Genomic DNA, 20,813 nt, shown 5'->3' on the forward strand with positions numbered 1-20,813 from the left:
TTCACATACAAGACAGGAGAGCTCATCTTGGTTTATTCAAGCCATAGCAAGATTAGGAGAACAGGTAAAAGCCATGGGTGGAGGCAGCAAGGAGGCCCTGGGCATAGCAGGAGAGAGCTGAGGGCCTGCCTCACAGGCTCAGGGTGGACAGGACACCAGGCGCTTCTTCACCCGCAGGTCCACACGGGCCGTGACTGGGTACTTAGTGATGCCACACGTATTGTTCCCACGGTGCAGCCGGAAGTAGCCCTAGGAAGTCAAGGGGACATCAGGGCCAGAAGGTGGGGAGGGGCCTGTCCTTCCCTGTCCCCTGAGTAGATCACACTCACCTCCTCACCCCATTCAGCACCCCAGGAGTTCTTCAGGATCCAGTACGGAATTGGGTGGTGAGGACGAGGCCGGGATGAGCCTCCCTCTGCCTGCCTCCCTGCTACTGACTTGCTCTTCCCAAAACCCACAAGCAGGACAGAGTGGTCCACACGCCGGGGGTCACAGGTGGTATGCGTGGCCTGGATCACACCCCTCTGGTAATGCTGCAGGGGCAGAGGGGCTGAGTCTGGGGCCCTCCCCCCTCCTCCAGGGGTCCCCCCCCCAAGGCCTGACCCTGTCCCACCTGCAGTAGCTTCATGTTGATGGTCACAGTGATGGGGCCTTCGGTGGCCAGGTACCAGGCGATTGCTGGGGGTGGAAAGTGCCATTAGGCCCCGTTTGCTCTGTGCCCCCTGCTTTTAGCTCTACCTTCACCCCACCCCCCACCTCTGTGTTCCTCCATCTGTCTGTAACCCAGTCTCGTCTGTCCTCTATGCTGGTCTGTCTCTCCCTGTCATTCACACCCCCACCCCCCAACCCTAGGCCTGCCCATGTCTCCACTCTGCCCGCACCCTGCTCATTGCCCTGCAGCATGATGAAGTCCTGGATCCAGGCCACCTTCTTATACTTTTTGGCCAGGCACCTGTGGGGTTTGGTGTTCCCCAAGAATGGGTAGTCCTTTGCGCTGGCCAACCCACCTGGAGATAAAACAGGACAGAGGCTCAGCTCCTGAACACCCCACCCCAGCCCCTCACCCCCTACCCCCCAAAAGCTGCCCAGAGAGGCAGTGCACTCACTGTTGTTGAGGACAGTTATGAATGCGTCCCAGGTGAAGCCGCCCTTGCAGCCATCCCCACAGCGGCCGCAGTCAAGCAGCTCTGGTGTGAGAAGGAACGATGTGGGTTGACTGCACCCTGCCCCCCTGCCCTGTGCTTCCCCTCTACCCCTTCACATGCACCCCTCTTTGAGCCATACCCTGCACAGAGACTTCCACAGGCTGGTGGTATCTGATGCCCCACAGAGCCTCGATGTTGCCCGCCGCTGCCATGGCCCAGCAGCAGCGGCAGTTTCCCTAGCAGGGAAGGGGGTTAGTGAGCAGATGTCTGGCCATTGCCACCCCCCACCACCACCACCCAAGTTAGATTGGGCCAGCTGGGGGCAGATACCTGCTGCTTGATGGGTGAGATGATGCCGGGCAACTTCCTCCAGTCACAGGTGGGAGGCACTGGCTCCCCCCACTTTTCAGACCCTACCTTTCTGCCCACGCTGGGAGCCTCTCCAGCCATCCTCTGATGCCCATAGAACTGGCCAAACTCCTCCTCTGGAGGGTAGATGGGGCCACCAGAGTCACAGGTTTGACCACTTCTTCCCCATATTCTGCTTCTCCCACTCCAACCATCCACATCCTGTTAAATCCCCATGATACCCTGGGAGACGCACAGATACGGAGACCCAGAGAAAAGCCAAGTTTCTTTTTCTTTTTTTTTTCTTTTTTTCCATTGAGGCATTTTATTTGCACATATGAATTACATCCCTAGGAAAAGAATCCCAGGATTTTCCCTCCTGTGTGTTTTCATCTTGCTTCTTCGTGGTCCATGATGCCAGCTGAGGTTGTCAGTACAATGAAACCAAACTGGCGGGATGGGAGCAGGTTATTCTGCCATTTCTAGATCTTTCAGCTGTGCATCAAATCTGGGGCTGATCACTCACACTTGTTTAACCTGCCTGTGAGGTTCACAACAATTTTCCCAGCTCTGTGATCATCGATTTCAAATTCGCCAATGTAACCATGCTTCATCATCACAGTGAGAAATCAGACGATGACTTTGGAGCATGGCCTGATAACCTGGCACTTGCCTCTCTTTTCAGCGTTGTTGATGCTCTTGAGAGCATCTGCCAGGACGTTCATGCGCACCATTGTGGCGGTTCAGAGAGATGGCGGAAAGAGCGCCAAGTTTCTTCTTGGGATGCGTTCCCTTGTACTTGCTGCCTCACCCCTGAGCTAGACTGGGACCTAGACCTGTCCCTGTTTTTGTGACTTGGGGCGAGCAACCAGGCCTCTGGTCCTCAGGGTCTCTCTGGAGAATGAAAGCTAAAGGTCTGCCCTGCCCATCTGCCAGTATCCCTGGAGAAGTCTCTGTTTCCCCTCCTACTACCTAGGGCCCAGGAAGGGTCCAGTACCTGTGAGGTCACTGAATGGAGTCACCCCAAACTCGGCTGTGCCCAAATCTTCCTCCTCCAGCTGCTGAGCCTGGGCCAGGTTGTGTGCAAAGATGTCCAGACGACGAGCATATTCTGTACCAGAAGGGGGTTGTCCAAAGTTACCTCCTAAGACCCCAGAGGCAGGAAGTGGCCACTGCCAGGGCATCCCCACCCACACCCACCCAGGTGAGCATTGCTTCCTTTCCTGTGGCCCTTGCAGGCCACACTGCAGACGTCTGGGCCAAGGAAGTGGCTCCTCAGCCTCTCTAGGGCTGGGATTCCCCCAGAAGCAGTAAGGGGGACATCTCTACCCACCCACAGAGAAGACAAGTAAAGGGTCTGAAGGCAGAGTGACTCAGAAAGGGGCGTAATCAGAGGAGACTGGTTTCCTGCTGGGTTACTTTCTCTGCCTCCATTTTTTTTTTTAAGATTTTATTTATTTATTCATGAGAGAGATGAGGCAGAGGGAGAAGCAGGCTCCATGCAGGGAGCCTGATGTGGGACTCGATCCCGGATCTCCAGGATCACGCCCTGAGCTAAAGGCAGACACTCAACCACTGAGCTACCCAGGCGTCCCTCTCTGCCTCCATTTTACACCTCTAACTGTAGCTTCAGAGCTGGAACATGAAGGTGGGGAAGGATGGGGGGTGGGGGGATATGGATCCATGGCTTGGGCAGCCTGGGCTGAAAGGTCCCCTCAGATGATCCCCCTATGGTACAGAGGATAAGACCCAGAGAGAGGGCAGGAGCAGGGCTCGGACCTCATGGGCATGGAGAGAGAGTCCCAGCTTGAGCGCAAAATAAGTATCCTTGGTGTTTCTGAATGAACTCCTGTCTAGATGCTAGTCTACCTTCTGTGTGGAGTGACAAGAAAATGGCTATGGAAACGATACCCTGAGACTAGGTAGTCCCCACCCCTACCCCAATGCAGCTGCTGCCTGCCTTCTGAGTTCATAGCAAAGAATGATCCTGTCCCCACTTATGCACTTAGGAAACCAGGGAGTATACCCACAGCCCTGTCAGTTATGCTGAGTGGCTTTGGCCAAGGCCACTCCCCACCCTGAATCTTAATTTCCTCATCTATTAAATGGGAGAAGGGGGAGTGGGACCAGAGATGCACATGCCCCATGATACCTTCTGGGTTTGAGTAACTCCGGTTGTACTGGATCTGGAACAACGCAAAGACCTGTTTCAGCTCCAGTGGCTGGGGAGCTGGGTCCTGGCAAGAAATCGAGGGGGTGGGGAAGAGCAGGTGAAGGGTCATTGCTGGAACCACACCTTGCCTTCCCCCGAAACGGATCAGGCTACGGATCAGGCTAAGGGATCAGCTGCTTAGCCTGTTCTGTCTCCCTATGTTAGCTTAGGCATATGTCAATCACCTCTACAGCTTCAGTTGCTCTGAGAAATGGAATAAGGCAGTTGTTTCTGAAAGGGTGAGCCCCAGGCATGAAACTTGTGGAGGAAGAGCATGGAAAGCAAAGGAGAGACACTTACCTGATTCTTGAGGGATCTCTTGATGCCATGGGCCAGGCTTGCCACCGACAGGGCCAGGAGGCAGGAAAGGTAGATAGTTAGTGCCATGGTGTTGCAGGCAAGAGTGGGTAGCAGGAAGCTGAGCAAACCACACTGGAGGGGCTGAGAGGGTGGAGCTAGAGAAACCACAAAGTGGAAACCATGTTGGGAGGGGGAGGTGGACCCCTTGAGCACAGGGGCTGGCTCAGGCCTTCAGTCTTCTGTCCTATACAGCCTTCAGCCTGCCTGTTTCCCCTCTACCCTTTTTCTTTCTTTAGCAGAGACCCTCTGCCCACTCCGTTCTGGAAGATTCTAGGGATAAAGAGATGGACTTTTCCTTAAGGAAATAGGAATAGAGAGATCCTAAGTGAGCAGTTACCGTGTATGGCCATTGGTGTCATGACAGGGAAGGCCAGGAGGCTCTGGGTGGGGATGGAGGGTGGTCATTGCTCCCCGGGGAAGCACTCTTGCTTGTCCTGGAAAAATGAGACAGCTGAAGGGTCACCCTCCAAGAAGCTTTCCCTGGTGTCAGGGGCATCCCCTGGTGTCGGGGGCAGCTCTCTGGCATCCTGCTGTGCCTGTGCCCACTTGGTATCTGACTCCCACTCACACCAGAAGCATCTGATGTGCCTGTGTCCTCAGCACCCAGGATGGGGCTAGGCAGGGAGCAGGCTCGCTGGGTGTTTGTAGACCTAACAATTGGTTGTCCTGGGTTTTAAATAGGAAAGTTCAGGGTCTGGGGTACAGTAAGTGGCAGCTACTGCCTCATTCTGTACCTCATTCTTTTTTTTTTTAAGATTTATCTATTTATTTATGATAGAGAGAGAGAGGCAGAGACACAGGAGGAGGGAGAAGCAGGCTCCATGCCAGGAGCCCGACGTGGGACTCAATCCCAGGACTCCAGGATTGTACCCTGGGCCAAAGGCAGGCGCTAAACCGCTGAGCCACCCAGGGATCCCCCTGTTCCTCATTCTTATCACAGTCTGGGGATGGGGATATGGGGGTTGGGTGGGCTTGAGGGGCCAGATTGACTGCTGAAGAGATGAGAGCAGGGAAAGTCAATCCCAGAGGTCAGGAGAAGTGTTGCAAGGAGACAATTGCAAATGGCAGCTACACCCACATCCAATAGTACAAAGTCTCAAAACTGAGTAACTGGCTATGCACCCAGCCATTCCCCTCTGGACCTCAGATCCTCATCTCTAAGTGGCAACAATTCCTTTGAGTGGAGTGACTATGGGCACCCATGACCCTGGCTGGCACAGAATGATGTTCAAATGGTAGGTCCTTAATACTCCACTTGGGAGGCAAAGAGCCCAGAGAGTCTTGGAATCACAATGACTTAAGTCCACATCCTTTCCTTACCACTCTGGCTGTGCCTGGACAAATCTCAGGCACACTCTCATCAGTGAAATAGGATGATACAAGTACCCCTTCCCTGGCAGGAGGATTGCACGAAGTGCATGCTGGTGGCTGGAAAGTTTATATCTTGAAGATTAAGAACTCTTATTATTTTTAAAAACAACTTTATTGAGTCATAGTTCACATTCCATAAAATTCAGCCTTTTAAAGTATTTAATTCAGGGGATCCCTGGGTGGTTCAGCAGTTTAGCGCCTGCCTTTGGCCCAGGGCGTGATCCTGGATTCCCAGGATAGAGTCCCACGTCCGGCTCCCTGCATGGAACCTGCTTCTCCCTCTGCCTGTGTCTCTGCCTCTCTCTCTCAAATAAATAAAATCTTAAAAAAATATATATACAATTCACTGGATGCCTGGCTGGTTCAGTCAGAAGAGCACAGGACTCTTGATCTTGAGGTTATAAGTTTGAGCCCTATACTGGGTGTAGAGATTACTTGAATAAATAAATTTTAAAAAAACTTTATATAATTCAATGGTTTTAGTGTACTTGCTTAACTGTGTAATCATCACCACCATTTGATTTCAGAGTATTTTCATACCCCCAAAAGAAACCATGTCAGCAGTCCCCCCTTCCCTTGGCAAACGTGAATTTGTCTCCTAGATTTGTCTAATTCTAGATGTGTCGTATTAGTGGAATATGAGGATGTATGTCTGGCTTCTTTCACTTAGGGTAATACTTTCAAGATTCTTCCTTGGTTTTAGCACACACATCAGTACTTCCTTTTTATGACTGAGTGACATTTCATCATATTACCACATTTTGTTTATCCATTCATCAATTAATGAACATTAGATTGTTTCTACATTTTGGATCTTATGAATAGCATTGCTATGAATGTTGTGTATAGATCTTTTTGTATGGACATGTTTTCAATTCCCTTGGGCATGTACATGGGGGTGAAATTTCTGGGTCATGTAACATTCTGAGGTCCTGCCAAACCGTTTCCCAAAGAGGACCATCTTAAATTCCCACCTGCAGTGAAGGAAGATTCCAATTTCTCCATTTCCTCACCAACACTTGTTAATGCCTGTCTTTTTGGTTTAGAAGAGCTATTCTTTTTAGCATCCTCGCCCCCGTGGATGTGAAGGATCTGGGGGGTGGAGGGGTGCACTCTCCAAGTCACCTTGAACCCCAAGGGCTGACCTCCGGACCCATTTGCCCCCGTCAGCACACCCTCCCCCTGGGCGGGGCTGCACTGGGGGCGACCGTGAGGCTAAACCCCGGGTGGGAAGGGGAAGGGAGGGCTCAACGATTCCCGCACTTCGTCTGCCCCCCGGCGGGAGATCCCTGGACACGCGGCCTTTTCCCGTCTGGTCCCGCCCTGAAACGTGGGCAGGAGGAGGCCCCGCCCCTTCCTGGGAGCCAACTCCGCCCAGTCTCCTCCCCGAAAGGCGCGCCCTCGCCCTCGGCTCTTGAAAGAAGGCAGAAACCCCGAGGTTGGGGGTGGGGACGCGTTGGGAAGGAGAGCCGCTGAGGCACTGGCACCCGACCCTGGCGTCCTGTACGTGCCAGTTCAGTCCTACCAGCCTTCTCAGGGGCTTCCCTTCATTCTGGGCCAAAAGGCAACTGCAGACCCCGCTCCCAAACCGTTGTGGTTTCGCAGAACGATTGTTGGGAGGAGGCCGTCCAGGAGTGAAGGGACCACCTGCGGCTGACAGCCCTACAGATGGAGGAGAGAAGGGACGCACCTGAGCAGTTCTGGGCCTGGGAGCGTCTCTTCCTCGGGCGAGGGTCTGGGGCCCCTGAATGAAATTTTGGTGTTCCCAGTATGACTGTACAAGGTGCACAGAGTAAAGGTCTGCAGGGCATAGAGCGAGGGTCTGGGAGCCCAAGGATTAGATGGGGTCCAGGAACCGAGGATGACATTCTGGGAGGCGCAGAGTGTGAAGGCCCAGGCATTCATTTGTGGGTGCGCAGGGCGGAATTCCAGGAGCCCAGATTTGTAGGGTCCAGGTGCGCAGGGTGACAAAGTGAGGGCCCAGAGGCTCTCGGGTGAGTTTGGGGGCCTGACATCAAGGCCATACACCCGGGATGGGGATCTAGGGGGACCCTGGCCCTGCGCCAGGAGGCGGCTCCGGGCAGCGCCGCGGGGGACCGGGTGGGGGCCTGTGGCTGGCCGGGGGCGGAGAAGCGGGGGGTCGGGGTCCCTCCCCCTGGCGCGGGCTCAGGAATCCGCCGAGGGGCGGGCGGAGGCGCCGGGGTGGGCCGCGCCGCGGCGGGCGGGCGAGCGGGGGGCGCTTCCTGGGGCCGCGCGTCCAGGGAGCTGCGCCGTCCGCTCGTCCGTCTGCCCGCAGGCACTGCCCGAACCAGCCGAGCCGCCGGAGACGCGGGCCGCGGGGGCGTCACGGGCTCAAGTGAGTGGCTGTCGGTGTGGGGAGGGCGCGAGCCGGAGTCTCGGCCGAGTCGGCGTCAGCGCAGAGCCGAGAGGCCCGCGCTCCTCCGCCCGCGCCACTGGGGGACCGGGCGGGGGCGGGGCGGCCCCGAGCGGGTGGGCCCCGAACCCCGGCCTGAGGGTGGAGTGGGCCCTGGGTCCTGGGAAGCTCCGGGGCCCCAGGCACGGTACGGAGCGGGGGGCGGCTGGGGCCAGGGTTCTGAGTTCTGGTACAGGGAATGGGGGGTGGGGGTGCGTGGCGGAAGCGCCCTGACCCCCCTTCCCTCCACTACCCCTCCACCACCTCCCAGCCCCCAGGATGCTCCCCTTCGCCTCCTGCCTCCCCGGGTCTCTACTGCTCTGGGCGCTGCTGCTGTTGCTTTTGGGAGCAGCGTCTCCCCAGGATTCGGAGGAGCCCGACAGCTACACGGTGGGGACAGTGGGGCCACTGGCCTGGGCCGGGCTGGGTTGGGACACAGAGATCAGGATCCTGGGGTGGCTGCTGCTGGGGAAGATTGTCCCCTCCCCTGATTGGTGTAGGAAGCAGCTGGGGGCCATTGTTTGGAGCAGGCTGGGAGGGTGGCCAGACTCAGGCCCTGATCTTGGCCTGGTCATCTGAAGGGGACTGGGGATGACTACTGGTCATCTCTGGTCCCTTTGTAGGAATGCACAGATGGCTATGAGTGGGACCCCGACAGCCAGCACTGCCGGGGTGAGTGTGCCCAGGAAACTGGGGAACTGACCCACCCCCAGGAACTGGGAAAGGGATTGCAAGCTCAGCTCCAAGAGCAGCACTGGGGAGCCTGATGACCTGTCCTCTGCCCAGCTTGGCTTGGCGGAGGCCAGCTCTGATTCTCTGGGGACCAGCTCAGCTAGGGGTGGAGAAGCCATGCAGGCCCCTCCCTCTCAGAGAAGCCCAGGACATCCTGTCCCCACCACTCAGTGGGCAGGAGAGCAGCAGGGCACTGCCCAGAGGAGCTGGGTCTTGGATACCTCGAACTACTCTCCCATCTGGCTTTGCCCCATCACGTCCTGGGAGGACAGTGTCTGCGGGGTGGGTAGGGAGGCCTGCCCGTCACTCTTGGGCTGAGCCAGGGCCCAGGCTATGGGGAGGGGTAGAGAGCCTCTTGGGGACAAGAGAATGGGGGTGACTATGGGAATAGCCCCCTGCCCCACCATTTGCCCAGGCAGGCCTTGAGGAGGGGTTCTGAGCAGGGAACCTTAGCTTGTTGAGTCGAGAGAGAAGGCCCTGCCTGGGTCACACAGCTTATAGAAGGCCGGGCTGGGCTCCCACCTGCCACCCACTTCACAGCCAGCCCAGGAGACTGGCTGTGCCCAGCAGACCCCTCTCTGCAGATGTCAACGAGTGCCTGACCATCCCCGAGGCCTGCAAGGGAGAGATGAAATGCATCAACCACTATGGGGGCTACTTGTGCCTGCCCCGCTCAGCCGCTGTCATCAATGATCTGCATGGCGAGGGACCACCACCACCAGTGCCCCCTGCTGAATACCCCAACCCCTGCCTACCAGGCTATGAACCTGATGAGCAAGAGCGCTGTGTGGGTGAGTGAGGGTCACCTTGGCACTAGGGCTTTCAGTCCACCTACTAAGCATCTATCACTGCAACTTAAAAACTCAGACCTCAATGGCTCTCTTGCTCAAAAGCCTCTTTAGAGCTATTGGGATTGCCATCCAGATCCTCACTCTGTGAGGTGCCTGCCACAGGTGGCCCCAGCTCTTGTCTCAGTGCTCTAGCCAGCATCTGGATCCCCCTCTCAACTGCTAGAGACACACTGCAAGGGCAGGCAAGAGCTCTGCCTCTTAGCTTCTGCCCTCTACCCACTTCCCACCCGTGGGTGCCACGGTCCTTGGAGGAAGGCCCTGGAATCGGTGTTTCTGGAAGTCTGGGCAGGGCCTTATTTCCTATGCATCTCTGGTAGGGTATCTCACAGATCAAAGATGCCCATCCTGTTGGCTCCCAGGCTGATGGGCTGTTATTGTGCTGTTGGGAGGGTCTAATCCATGTGCTCCTTTCTGGGGGGAGGCGGTGCCAGTTATCCACGTAACTGACGTGCACGGTACCTGACCTGTATCCTCCTGTGCTGAGGCATCTGGCATGATGGGTGGTGCGTGGGCTCCCAGGTAGGGGCTGAGTGGTGTCTCCTGCAGACGTGGACGAGTGTGCCCAGGCCCTGCATGACTGCCGCCCCAGCCAGGACTGCCATAACCTGCCCGGTTCCTACCAGTGCACCTGCCCAGATGGCTACCGCAAGATTGGGCCTGAGTGTGTGGGTAAGTCTGGAGGACAGCCTCTCTAGTCTCTGCTCTGTGCCCTTGGCCCAGCTCTCCCCCTAGCACCTGACAACCCCCCTGCCACCTCTGCCTTCCTGTCACCAGTCACAGAACTGTGAGCATCTGTGTGTGAGTCCTGGCTCACCTGACCGAGCTCAGACCCCCGGTGGTGAGGCCTTGAGTCCCAGCCAATCCATGCCCTCTGCCCCTTTCCCTTGACTCCCTCCCAGATATAGACGAGTGCCGCTACCGCTACTGCCAGCACCGCTGTGTCAACCTGCCTGGCTCCTTTCGCTGCCAATGTGAACCAGGCTTCCAGCTGGGGCCCAACAACCGCTCCTGTGTAGGTGAGGCTGGGCCAGGCCAGGCTCCTGGATCCTGGGCAGGGTGGTGTGGGGCGCAGGAGTTCTCTTTCTGACCCACCTGGGGAAGGTGGGCGCTCTGGGCTGCTCCTTGGCTTTCACCCTTCCTGTTTTTCCCTGAACCCTCAGACGTGAACGAATGTGACATGGGGGCTCCATGTGAGCAGCGCTGCTTCAATTCCTATGGGACCTTCCTGTGTCGCTGCCACCAGGGCTATGAGCTGCATCGGGATGGCTTCTCCTGCAATGGTGAGAGCTCCCTCTCTCTGCTGTGCTCCTCTGTGAGTCTCCCAGGCCCTGTTCCTGCCACACAGTCCTCCATTTGATGCCTTCCCATCCCATCCATTCTGCACCCGTGTACATCCTCTGTGTTCCACCCCAGGTTGATTGCAGGGCACCTACAGAACTTCCAGTCTGGGATGGAGGGGAAGGCACAGTAGGGAGGACTCAGTAGGGAGCATTGAAGCTCAGTGGGGAGACTGACAAAGGATGCGGCTGCTCCCCTCTTGGGAGTTAGGTGGACCTGCATCCTGGACAAGGGCCAGCCACTCTTTTGAGCCCATTTCTTCTGTAAAATGGATCGTCTTGAGGATGAAGTGGGAAAATGACAAGACAGGCTTCGTCAAGTCCCAAGCCACGACGTTTTAAAGTGAACTATCATTTATTGAGCGCCTTCCCTGTGCAGGGCATTAATTTCCCCTACATACTTGGCCTCATTTAATCCTGCCAACAATCCTAGGCTGTAAGTATGAATTTTTCTTTCCTCTGCAAAACGAGGATGGTAATCTCTCCCTCGAGGTTTTTGGCGACGATTGTTAAAGAAAATAATAAGCACAAAGCCCTTCAGCAAAGAGGTTAAGTGACTTGCCCAAGGTCATACAGCTAGGGTGAGGTCGTACCAGGGTTCCACTCTGGATCACTCATTCCTTGTCAGCTGGCCAGGTACCTTGTTTATGTTGTGCTTTGGGGTTGTATGGCCCCATTGGTACCTGGCTCAGCGCTAGACAGCATGAGGCTAACCAGAGCAGAAACCCTGGCTCTTGCCTATAAACTACCTGTTGGCAGGAGGGGACTGTACACTGAGGCTGGTTGTGGGTTGCAGGAATTGGGCAAGTTACCGAAAGCTTTAACAGGCTGGGCCTTAAAGTCTCATCTAGTCCAACCTGCTCATTTTATTGACAGGGAAATCAAGGTTCCAAATTCAATCAGGACTTACACCCAAGCCTCTAGATTCACAGTGCTTCCATGAGGTCTTGTATTGCAGAGCTGGGGCAGAGGTCTGGGAGCTGGGCAGTCTGAGCAGACCTTTATTTGAATCCTGTCTCCTTACTGAGCTTTGCATCCCCATCTTTCCATACTGAGCCTAACATATGGCCAGGCTCTCTCCGTAAAGCTTTGTGGGAATGAATTGAGAGGCTTGCCCTTGGCCCAGGGCCCTCATCCCTACTCTTCCTTAGATATTGATGAGTGCAGCTACTCCAGTTACCTCTGCCAGTACCGCTGTGTCAACGAACCTGGCCGCTTCTCCTGCCATTGCCCACAGGGCTACCAGCTGCTGGCCACACGCCTCTGCCAAGGTACAGGTTGCCCCAGTGGAGCAGGTAGGGTGGTATCAGGGGCTGGTGGCCTGACATCTGGGTTCCAGCCCCTTTCCCCTGACGCAGACATTGATGAGTGTGAGTCAGGCGCGCACCAGTGCTCTGAGGCCCAAACTTGTGTCAACTTCCATGGAGGCTACCGCTGCGTGGATACCAACCGTTGCGTGGAACCCTACGTCCAGGTGTCTGACAAGTGAGTCCATGGGACACCAGACCCCCCCCCCCGCCGCAGAAACTGCAACTCCCAGAGGGCTCTGTGGCTGACTGGCTGCTATGCAGGCTGTCTAGTGCTCCAGGGCCTATGGGAATTGTAGTCTTTCATGACTAAACCATGCAAACAGTTCTAGAAGGAGTGGGAGAATCCTTTGGGGATACCTAGTTTTAGGAATGGGACCAAACTTGGGGTATAGGCCAGGACCTCATTTGTGTCCCCATTTTGGGGTTTCTAGTCGCTGCCTCTGTCCGGCCTCCAACCCCCTGTGCCGGGAGCAGCCCTCGTCTATTGTGCACCGCTACATGAGCATCACCTCAGAGCGGAGTGTGCCCGCCGATGTGTTCCAGATCCAAGCGACCTCTGTCTACCCTGGCGCCTACAATGCCTTTCAGATCCGTGCGGGAAACTCGCAAGGGGATTTCTACATTAGGGTAAGGCTTTCCCCTAATTGCACCCCTCAAGTGACATGCATAATCCAAAACTGAATTCCAGGAAACCTTAAGTGGGAGATTTGGCTCTACCACCATGTCCCGCCCCTTTTCTCAAAGCCCTGTCCCCCCAGGAGGTGGAATTTCCGCAGAAAGGTAGGGGTATCCTAAATTCCCTTGCTACAAACTACAGGTTGTTAAATGCAGTTCCAATGAGGCACTTGGACACTGGGGTTTGAGTCCTGGCACTGGTTTCCATATCTGGCCTCTGATTTGTTCACTCTTAGAACAAGGCACTGGCATGAGAAGCCTGCCCAGGTAACAGGACACAACAGGGTCTGGGGAACACAAGCAGATGGAGCTGGGCCTTGGAGAGAGAGGCAGCAGGAGTTGGTGCAGGGGTCTGGCATCCAAGAATCCAGCTCGCTGCTGGTGGAGCTATTAGGAAGGAGAGGTCCAGGCATGACTCACGATGAGAGGGGGCCAAGGGTTTATCTGATATTAGTCCTTGTTTTCTCTTTCTGCAATTGGATGCTCTGAAGGGAAGTCAGCCAGCTCCAGGTCACCAAAGACCCCACCACTCCCAAGTTTCCCACCTGGCCTTGCATCATCAGTTGACCCTGATTAGACAAAAGAACTAGATGGAAAGTGTGGGAAGGCACCAGTGGGAAATTTCTGAGGGCAGGAGCCTGGGTGCATCAGTGACAAGATGTCAAGGGTATCAGAGCTGGATGAGAGCCTGGGGTCACAGCCTGCTAGGACTCTCCATTTCACAGCCAACTGATTGTGGGCTCAAGATATGGGATGGGGAGGTGAGGCTGGGGCAGGGGTCTTGGCATGTAGGTTGACACAATCTACATGTCCCCCACCCACTATGCCCTGCAGCAAATCAACAATGTCAGCGCCATGCTGGTCCTCGCCCGGCCTGTGACAGGCCCCCGGGAGTACGTGCTGGATCTGGAGATGGTCACCATGAATTCCCTCATGAGCTACCGGGCCAGTTCTGTACTGAGACTCACCGTCTTCGTGGGGGCCTATACTTTCTGAGGTGGGGGTGGGGAGCCCTCAGGGAGGGAGAGGCTTCCTGTGGCCCAAGAGCCTGGGGCTCAGGGATGACTGTGCTCGGCTGCAAGGGCAGATGCTGTTGTGAAGAGTAGAAAGAGAAAGGCAATAAAGGGAGAAAGAAGGAGTCCTGGTGGCTGAGGTGGGTGGGTAACACTGTAGTGAACCCCTGGACTGGGGAAGTGGCTAGGCTGTGGGAGGCAGGCCAATCACCTAAAGGGGGGGTATCTCCATTCGGGCTCAGGGTGCCCCATAGATAGAAGTTGGGAACTGTGTCCCCAAGACCGGGATTGATCCATGTACCATGCACATCAGAATTGGTTTCTCTGAGAATGAAGGAGATAATAAGGCTACAGACTCCAGGGACCCAGCCCAGGAACTGGAGTTTGGTTTATAAGAGACCTGGGAAATTCTACTGTAGACATTGGAGGCCTTGGGTTCTAATCCCGGTTTGGCCTCAAACTATCAATTTGACTAAACCCTAGTAGATTCTTCCTGGGCATCAGTTTTCCAATCCATGAAATGAGGCAATTAGGATTAGTGCTTTCCACATATTTCTTTTCCAAAACACAGAACTTATTATGGAAGGATATTTGATCCTATCAGGGAACTCTGATGATATAAACTAGATTCAAAGTTGTAACGCCTCACTGACTCCATCTCCTTGGTGGTCTCAGTGCTCTCCCAGGGAACCCCAGGGTCCTTAGAGCTCAGTTTAAAAACCACTGGATCTGTTGGTCTCCCCAATTTCTGCCTGGATACTTCACAAAGTCCCTGGCATCACCTCCATAATACATCAAGCTGCAAATACTTATATTTTTATTGTAGCCCAGTGGCTTAAAAGGCTGGCTAGCCCATGAAGGCGGGGGGTGGTGGTGTAGTTGGCCTCACGGGATGGCTCAGGTCAGAGGGCTGTAGCAGCAGTAGAGCTGGGAAAAGATTCTGCTCAGAGCAGGCCCCAGATTCCTGCACAAAGAGAAATGCAGGTGAGGGTCAGACCATGAGCCAGAGCAACCCTGCCCCAGCCACTTCCTGTAGGTCCTTTTTCCTTGCCATCACCTCTGCAGTCGACCACACTTGATGGTGCTCAGCAGCATCTCCTGTTCCTTGGGGGTGACACACGCGTCATAGGCGGCCAGGAGGCTGGGGGTGGGGTGGGGTGTTTGAGTTTCTAAAGCTTGGCAACAGCGGACAGCTGGCCCACTCTTGAGTGGCTAGGCCACCATTACAGGCAGAAGGGGTCAGCGTGGAGGACAGGAGTCAGGACTGCTGCTGTACTTCCTGAGCCTTCCATCCAGCTCACCCTCCCTTCATGCAGCTGCAAATGTTCTCCAAGTGTGACTATTCTTGGCCTAGTCTTCATGGCCCAACCCCCTCATCCAGGAGCCTTCTCCGCTGCACCAGGCAGAAGCGCTCGCTCCCTCCTGTTGGCTCCCCTGGCCGCTGAGATACGGTCTACTCCTAGCTGACCCTGAGATACTGTCTACTCCTAGCTGAACCTGTCTTCCTTATCACCTGACCTCCACCAACTCCCCTCTGTCCACTCAGTCAGGTCCATGCACCCTGGCAGAGCCAGACCCCTCCGCAAAGCACTCACCTGGCAGGGGTGCTGTACTGGCCCACTATGGCTGCTGCCTTCTCCCCACTCACTCCCCGCACCTGCATCAGCTGCCTGGCGAACACCTCCTGCACACACTGGGCCTGGGATTGGGCGAGGGGAATGGTGTCAGGCGTGGCCTGGGGCTGGCCCGAGTAAGGAGGCACGGGGTACAGGCTGTACCTTGTTCTTCATGGCTCCCGCGTTGAAGTCACTGAAGGTGAGGAGTGAGCAGAGAGGATGTGGGGAGGGCCCAGGCCTTGATTCAGGATCCCCTGAGGTTCCCCAGGGGCGACTGCGTAGGGTATGGCCCTGAAGGAAGAGGGAACTGAGGCCAGGACAGAGCTCTAGGGGACAACTCCCTGCCATTCCTTGCCTAATCCTCGGCCTCAGGAGGCCAGTCTGAAAAATTGGGATCTTGCTCACTTCACTTCCTTGGGGGAGCATAGGACCCAAGGACAAATCACTTGCTCACCTGGTAGAGCCTCTGCAAGCCCAGCGTCAAGAGGGCTAGGTAGGCAGCTGACTCCTTGATGTCTGCTGTGCGCTTCACAAAGAAGCCATCGATGACCTGGAGAAGAGGAACCCACCCAAGAGATGATGGGAATTCTTGGCCAGAGCTGTGGACCATGGGGTTCCTGCAAGCCTTGCCTTGTCCTCTTGGCTCACCTGAGTGTTCGTGACAGCCTGCAGCAGCGTGCTCTCAGGAAGGCTAAGGTGGTGTGCAGAGCCATGCTCCTCCACCAGGTATACTCTGTGCCCCAGACCACAGCGCTTCAGCCGGAACTGGGGAGGTAGAGAGGCAGGGAAGGTCAGGCCTGGATGCCCATATGCTGGCTGTCTAGCATGTCACTCAAAATCATCACGGGACCCTGGTCTCACCAATCCACCTCCTCATCTTCCCTAGCTTCTCTGCCTGTCTCAAAGGGCCCCCACCTTTGCTCACACTGTTACCATTGCCTGGAAAAGCCTTCCACCATCTCAGAATGATGTCCATTCTTCAAACCTCTCTTGGCCTACACATAGCCTCTGTGACTATGCAGTCAGCCCAGCAGCCAGTACCTAACCTGAGCTGTGTGGTCCCACTCCTGGAGGTCTGGGTCTTATTTATCCTAGTTTGTAGGGGCTGGCTGCCCAAGGGGTCTTGAATATGCTCCTCAACCAGTTCAGTCACCCTGCACACCTACCATGCACCTGTAGGAGCGCAAGGGGTCTGATGTTGGGGCTGCCTGGGTGTAGCTCTAATGGAGGTGTGGCTGGAGCTATGGGAGCTCTGCCTTGAGGACACCTCTGGGCTGTGGAGGGGCCCTAAAGTGGACAGGAAATGGGGAGCACGGTGAGGCCAGTCTAGGAACCTTCTGCTCTCGGAAGCGGCCATCTATGATGCTGCTACACAGATCATCTAGCCGCTTGCGCTCCACGATGTGGTCCAGGACGAGCTCCCCAGGTCTTGCTGTCAGGAGACCAAGAAGGGTTCTATTGGCTTGTGCCCCCCCTCCCCCCACCAGGCCCTGCCTGTTATATCTGCCCCTGTGTCTACACCCCTTACCTGGGTCTCTGGGCCTGGTCTCCTGAGCCACCCACACAAAGTCCCCGACGTGCAACTTGCGCACTACATGGGTCACATGCAGCCGCTGTAGCTCCAGGAGCAATTTTGGCCTGTGCCCTGCCCTAGAATGGTGAGACAGGAGGCCTAGATCAGGGCAGGCCCCTGCCACCCGCCCCAGCATCCTCTCTCTTGCTTCTCTCACCCTACTCACCCCTTGGCTTCGCCAACGTCCACACACAACAGCACCCTGTACTCTCCAGGCCCAAGCTCCAGTGGCAGCTGCTGGACACTCCCTTCACTAGCACCACTACAAGGAGGGGAGGGAGGTGTTGGTGTGTTTTAAGGCCAGAACGCCAGTGCCAGGCAGTACCCCCTCTCCCCCCTGCAACCCACACTGGGTGGGGCAGCTTAGCTAGAGATGATGGAGATAGGATTGGGCCTCATTTCTGGGACCCTTCTGGCTCCTCTCTGTCCCCTCCCCCTCCTCCTCACAGCTCAGCAGAGGCCGCTCCTGGCACTTCTGGCTCCTTCCCAGGGGGCTCCTCTGGCCTGAAGCCCACATCCAGTGAGCTCAGGCCCTCTGACTCAGCCAGCTTCTGGGCCAGCTCCAGACCCTCCGGAGTCAGCGAGTACCTGGTAGATGAACACAGATCTCCCTTTTTCACTCAGACCTGGCAGGCTCTCCTGCTTGCCCCCAGCTAAGCTGGTCTCACCAGCCTTGGCGACCCTGCATAAACAAGTCCAGTGGCTTCCACCCCCACTGCCAGGCTGTGCTCTTGCTCCTCAGATCAGCTTCTTTTGGACCTGCCCAGGAATGTTTCCTAGTCTGCAACAAGCACATTTCAGACAAACTTCTTCCTTCTCTCTGGAGTGCTGTTCCTACATCTCTCCTCGATAAATTCTAAGACACGTCAAAACGCTGTGTCCTCAGCAAAGCCTTTCTGCTCTTTCAATAACCTGTGACACCTCCTCCTCCTCTCATCTACTGCTTGGTCTCTCAGATCCTCATGGTACTCCACCAATGTGGGCTCCTAGGAGTAAGGCCTCCCTTTCTACCCCTATCTCAATAGCATGAGGCCTGAGATTTGCTGGGTCAGAACATCACACACATTCTCCCCTCGCCCTACACACACACACACACACCTCCTGTATCCCCCTGTAGTTGACCCCACCTGGCTGGCTGGTGTGTCCTGAGAACCAGGTTCCTGTGGAGGAGGGAGCGGAGGGCTGGCCAGGGTCGAGTACTCCCAAGAGCCACCTGTCCATAGGAGAGGAGACCCTTAGAAACCTCCTGGTGCTACCACATGTCCAACTCGCTGGGCCCCATACCACTGCTTGCTCCCAAGAAGAGAAATCTCTGGTGGACTTAGGTTCTGTTTCAAAGCCACTCGGCTCTATCCTTTCCCATCTCAGCACTCACCCTGGGAGCTTTCTGGGCACATCTCTGCAGCAGCTCCTCCTTTGTTAGGAAACTATGGCCACTAGGATTCTGTAACCAGGACAGAAATGTAGTCAAGGCAGGTTCGGCGCAGGGGCCAGTCTCCTCCAGGAGCCTCACCACCTGGCTTCTCCTAACTCCTGGGACAGCCAAGTGCTCACCAAGCGTTCCCTGTAAAGCAGCAGCAGTACTGCTCGTGCTCCCGAGTGCCGAGCTGGCCAGTAGCTGCCAGAGCCTCCTGCTTTGGGCTGGGCTGGAATCTGAAAGACAAGACGTTTTGAACATGAAAACCAATCAGCCATCGTGGACTGAATCCCTGGAAGGGCTGAGGTTCAGGTTGTATCTCAGCAGGCTACATGGCCCCGAACAAGTCACTCAGCCGCCTCTCAGATTCCCTGTCTGTAAGATGGGTGGGATGATGGGACGGCCTGTCAGGCTGGGATGAGACGGTGGATGGTTGCCGGGATGGGAGTGGGCCGAGGGGTCTCATCTGCCTGACCCAGCCTCAGTTCTCCCATTCGCTACAGAAGCGCTAAGGCAACAAAAGCCGATAACAGCAATCTTCGGGGCTTACTGGTCTTGGCTCCCTGAATAGCCCAATCACAGAACTCTCAACTATTATTATACAATATCTCCACCTACAGAGAAGAAAACTAAGTACCAGAATAAGTCATTTGCCCAAGGCCAAGCGTCACTGGTGGCAGATCTGGACTCAGGGCTGCTAAGTCCCCACAAGCCAGAAAATCTTACTGCTCCTTCTCCCACTTTCCTTCTCACTCCCCTCGCCCAGTTCTCACTGGCATGGAAGAGTCTCGGACTCTCGCAGGTGGCCCTTCTGGGGTTGAACTCTTCTCTCCAGAAGGTGAACTCCGGGCATGGTCACCTGCGGGAGCAGAAGAGAGTCAATCCCACGGAATCCAGCAGGCAGGAAGGTCTGGGACGCTGCCAGTTCATGTGGTAGGTGAGGGGTGACGTTTTGCAAGCCAGCCACTAGCCTGCGGTCAAACAAAACTAGGACATGAGGGGGGAGCCTGAAGCTAAGGTATCCCAGGTGGTTTCGGAGGCTGCGCCTGGGGGAGGTTCAGGGGACCACCGACCCTGACTCCAGCGCTCACCCCCCGATGCTTTGTGCTGCTGCAGCCGCTGGTCCAGCATACGGCACAGCCTGTCTCCGAAGTGCTGCAAGATCTTAGCTTCCTTGCCGCTGCGCAGGGGCAGTGGGTACCGCCGGAGGGAGCGCAGCGCCTGGCGGGGGCAGGGGTACCGTACTGGGGTCAGGGCAGGCCTGGTTGTCCGGCTCCACCCCTACCAGTCCGCGTCGAGCCGAGACCCACCTTCTGAAATACGAATTGCGTGCGGCGCCCCCTGCTGGCTGCCTCGTCCCGCCATTCGGTTAGCCAGCGAACGAAGAGTGGGTTGGGGCAAACGGGCAGCGGGCGTTTCCGGCCCAGGCGGACCGACGCTGCCATGAGCCCCAGGGCGGGTCCTCTGGCGCTTCGCGCCGACCAGGCTGGGGCGCCGCCAGTTCTGGAGACGGGATTCGAACACCTGGCTCGAGAGTGAGGGCGGCACCTCTCCAATCACGTGGCCCCACGCGGGGCAATTACTAGAGAACAGCCTCCAGCTGCCCTCCCCGCTCCTGCGCTGCTTTAAGTGGTTGATACCAAGCGCTTTCCCTACGGCCTCTCGCCCCCTCGCCCCTCCCGGCCCAGGCCAGTCTTTTGGATCGGCCCCACCCAAACCCCCGGAGCCTTGACCCGCCCCTTCCTCCTAGCCCAGATAGGAGAGCGGGGTACTCTTTGTGCGGACAGACAGACAGACAGCGCCCCCGTGTGGATAGGAGGGCTGGATGGCAGTGATCCTTAACCGAGGAACCTGAGGTTGTCAGTTTGTCTCACCGTTGCTGAGGATGCTGGAGAGACGCTGGGCTTCTGAAAAGCCCAAGAGGTGGAGGGTGGGGCAAGTAAGTGCAGGCATATTTGTAGGAAGGACATCTAGAAAGACGTATAAGGGATGAAGATACAAAGGTAATGTAGGAGGAGCTCAAGGACTCTGAAGAAATGGTGATTCCGAGCTGGGTGAGGGGCGGGGAGATGTGGAGATCCAGCAGTGGGGGAGGGCACGAAGTCTGGGACTTTCAGGGAAGGTTAAAGCTAGGAGAACAGAGGGGAACAGAGGGCAAATAGAAGGGGGGCAAATGGGAGGTGCTGGGCCTCAGCCCGAGGTGGGGGTCTGAGATGGGCACGTGGTTAGATTCAGGGGAGCCGACTGAAGGTAAAAGCCCGGACGAAGGTGGAAGGGGAGAACACAGTCATTTTTGTAACTCATTGGAGGTGGGAGACTCTCAAGGAAGTTTAGGTTTAGGCTTTTGCAAAAGGGTCCCAGGTTGAGGGACACGTACAGCTGAGTTCGGCTTGAAGATGTCACCAGAGAGTTACAGCCTCCACCCAGCTGTTATACTGAA

The 20,813-nt window shown here is 56.2% G+C and overlaps 3 protein-coding genes and 1 pseudogene across 6 annotated transcripts; 1 reads left to right on the forward strand and 3 right to left on the reverse strand.

Moving 5' to 3' along the window:
- Positions 1–22: 22 nt before the first annotated feature.
- Positions 23–4,232, reverse strand: CTSW (cathepsin W). The gene is made up of 10 exons (XM_055315215.1): positions 4,006–4,232; positions 3,646–3,730; positions 2,491–2,604; positions 1,476–1,630; positions 1,285–1,381; positions 1,107–1,187; positions 882–1,007; positions 614–678; positions 330–533; positions 23–249 (listed from the first exon to the last, which is right to left on the reverse strand). Exons 1-10 carry the CDS (start codon positions 4,090–4,092, stop codon positions 139–141), a joined length of 1,125 nt encoding a protein of 374 aa, XP_055171190.1. The 5' UTR covers positions 4,093–4,232; the 3' UTR covers positions 23–138.
- LOC129503226 (40S ribosomal protein S15a-like) lies at positions 1,800–2,408 on the reverse strand (annotated as a pseudogene).
- Positions 4,233–7,632: 3,400 nt separating the features above from the next.
- On the forward strand, positions 7,633–13,892 carry EFEMP2 (EGF containing fibulin extracellular matrix protein 2). 2 transcript variants are annotated; one of them, XM_055314960.1, is made up of 11 exons: positions 7,633–7,792; positions 8,121–8,239; positions 8,473–8,521; positions 9,166–9,372; positions 9,979–10,101; positions 10,332–10,448; positions 10,593–10,712; positions 11,921–12,040; positions 12,128–12,254; positions 12,511–12,706; positions 13,589–13,892. In XM_055314960.1, the coding sequence occupies exons 2-11, from the start codon at positions 8,129–8,131 to the stop codon at positions 13,748–13,750; spliced, it is 1,332 nt and encodes a 443-aa protein (XP_055170935.1). In that variant the 5' UTR covers positions 7,633–7,792; positions 8,121–8,128; the 3' UTR covers positions 13,751–13,892. The 2 variants fall into 2 exon arrangements, with proteins under 2 accessions (XP_055170935.1, XP_055170936.1); XM_055314961.1 differs by lacking the exon at positions 7,633–7,792 and adding an exon at positions 7,854–7,997.
- A 675-nt stretch (positions 13,893–14,567) lies between these two features.
- MUS81 (MUS81 structure-specific endonuclease subunit) lies at positions 14,568–20,073 on the reverse strand. Of its 3 annotated transcripts, XM_055314957.1 has the most exons (16): positions 19,684–20,073; positions 19,465–19,594; positions 19,147–19,232; positions 18,511–18,609; positions 18,332–18,400; positions 18,084–18,169; positions 17,404–17,544; positions 17,123–17,218; positions 16,912–17,033; positions 16,718–16,815; positions 16,032–16,148; positions 15,838–15,933; positions 15,546–15,674; positions 15,363–15,466; positions 14,825–14,908; positions 14,568–14,731 (listed from the first exon to the last, which is right to left on the reverse strand). In XM_055314957.1, exons 1-16 carry the CDS (start codon positions 19,816–19,818, stop codon positions 14,665–14,667), a joined length of 1,659 nt encoding a protein of 552 aa, XP_055170932.1. In that variant the 5' UTR covers positions 19,819–20,073; the 3' UTR covers positions 14,568–14,664. The 3 variants fall into 3 exon arrangements, with proteins under 3 accessions (XP_055170932.1, XP_055170934.1, XP_055170933.1); XM_055314959.1 differs by lacking the exon at positions 17,404–17,544; XM_055314958.1 differs by lacking the exon at positions 14,825–14,908.
- Positions 20,074–20,813: the final 740 nt, after the last annotated feature.

This window comes from Nyctereutes procyonoides, unplaced genomic scaffold (genome assembly GCF_905146905.1).
Source record: "Nyctereutes procyonoides isolate TBG_1078 unplaced genomic scaffold, NYPRO_anot_genome, whole genome shotgun sequence".
In the NCBI taxonomy this organism is placed as follows: domain Eukaryota; kingdom Metazoa; phylum Chordata; class Mammalia; order Carnivora; family Canidae; genus Nyctereutes; species Nyctereutes procyonoides.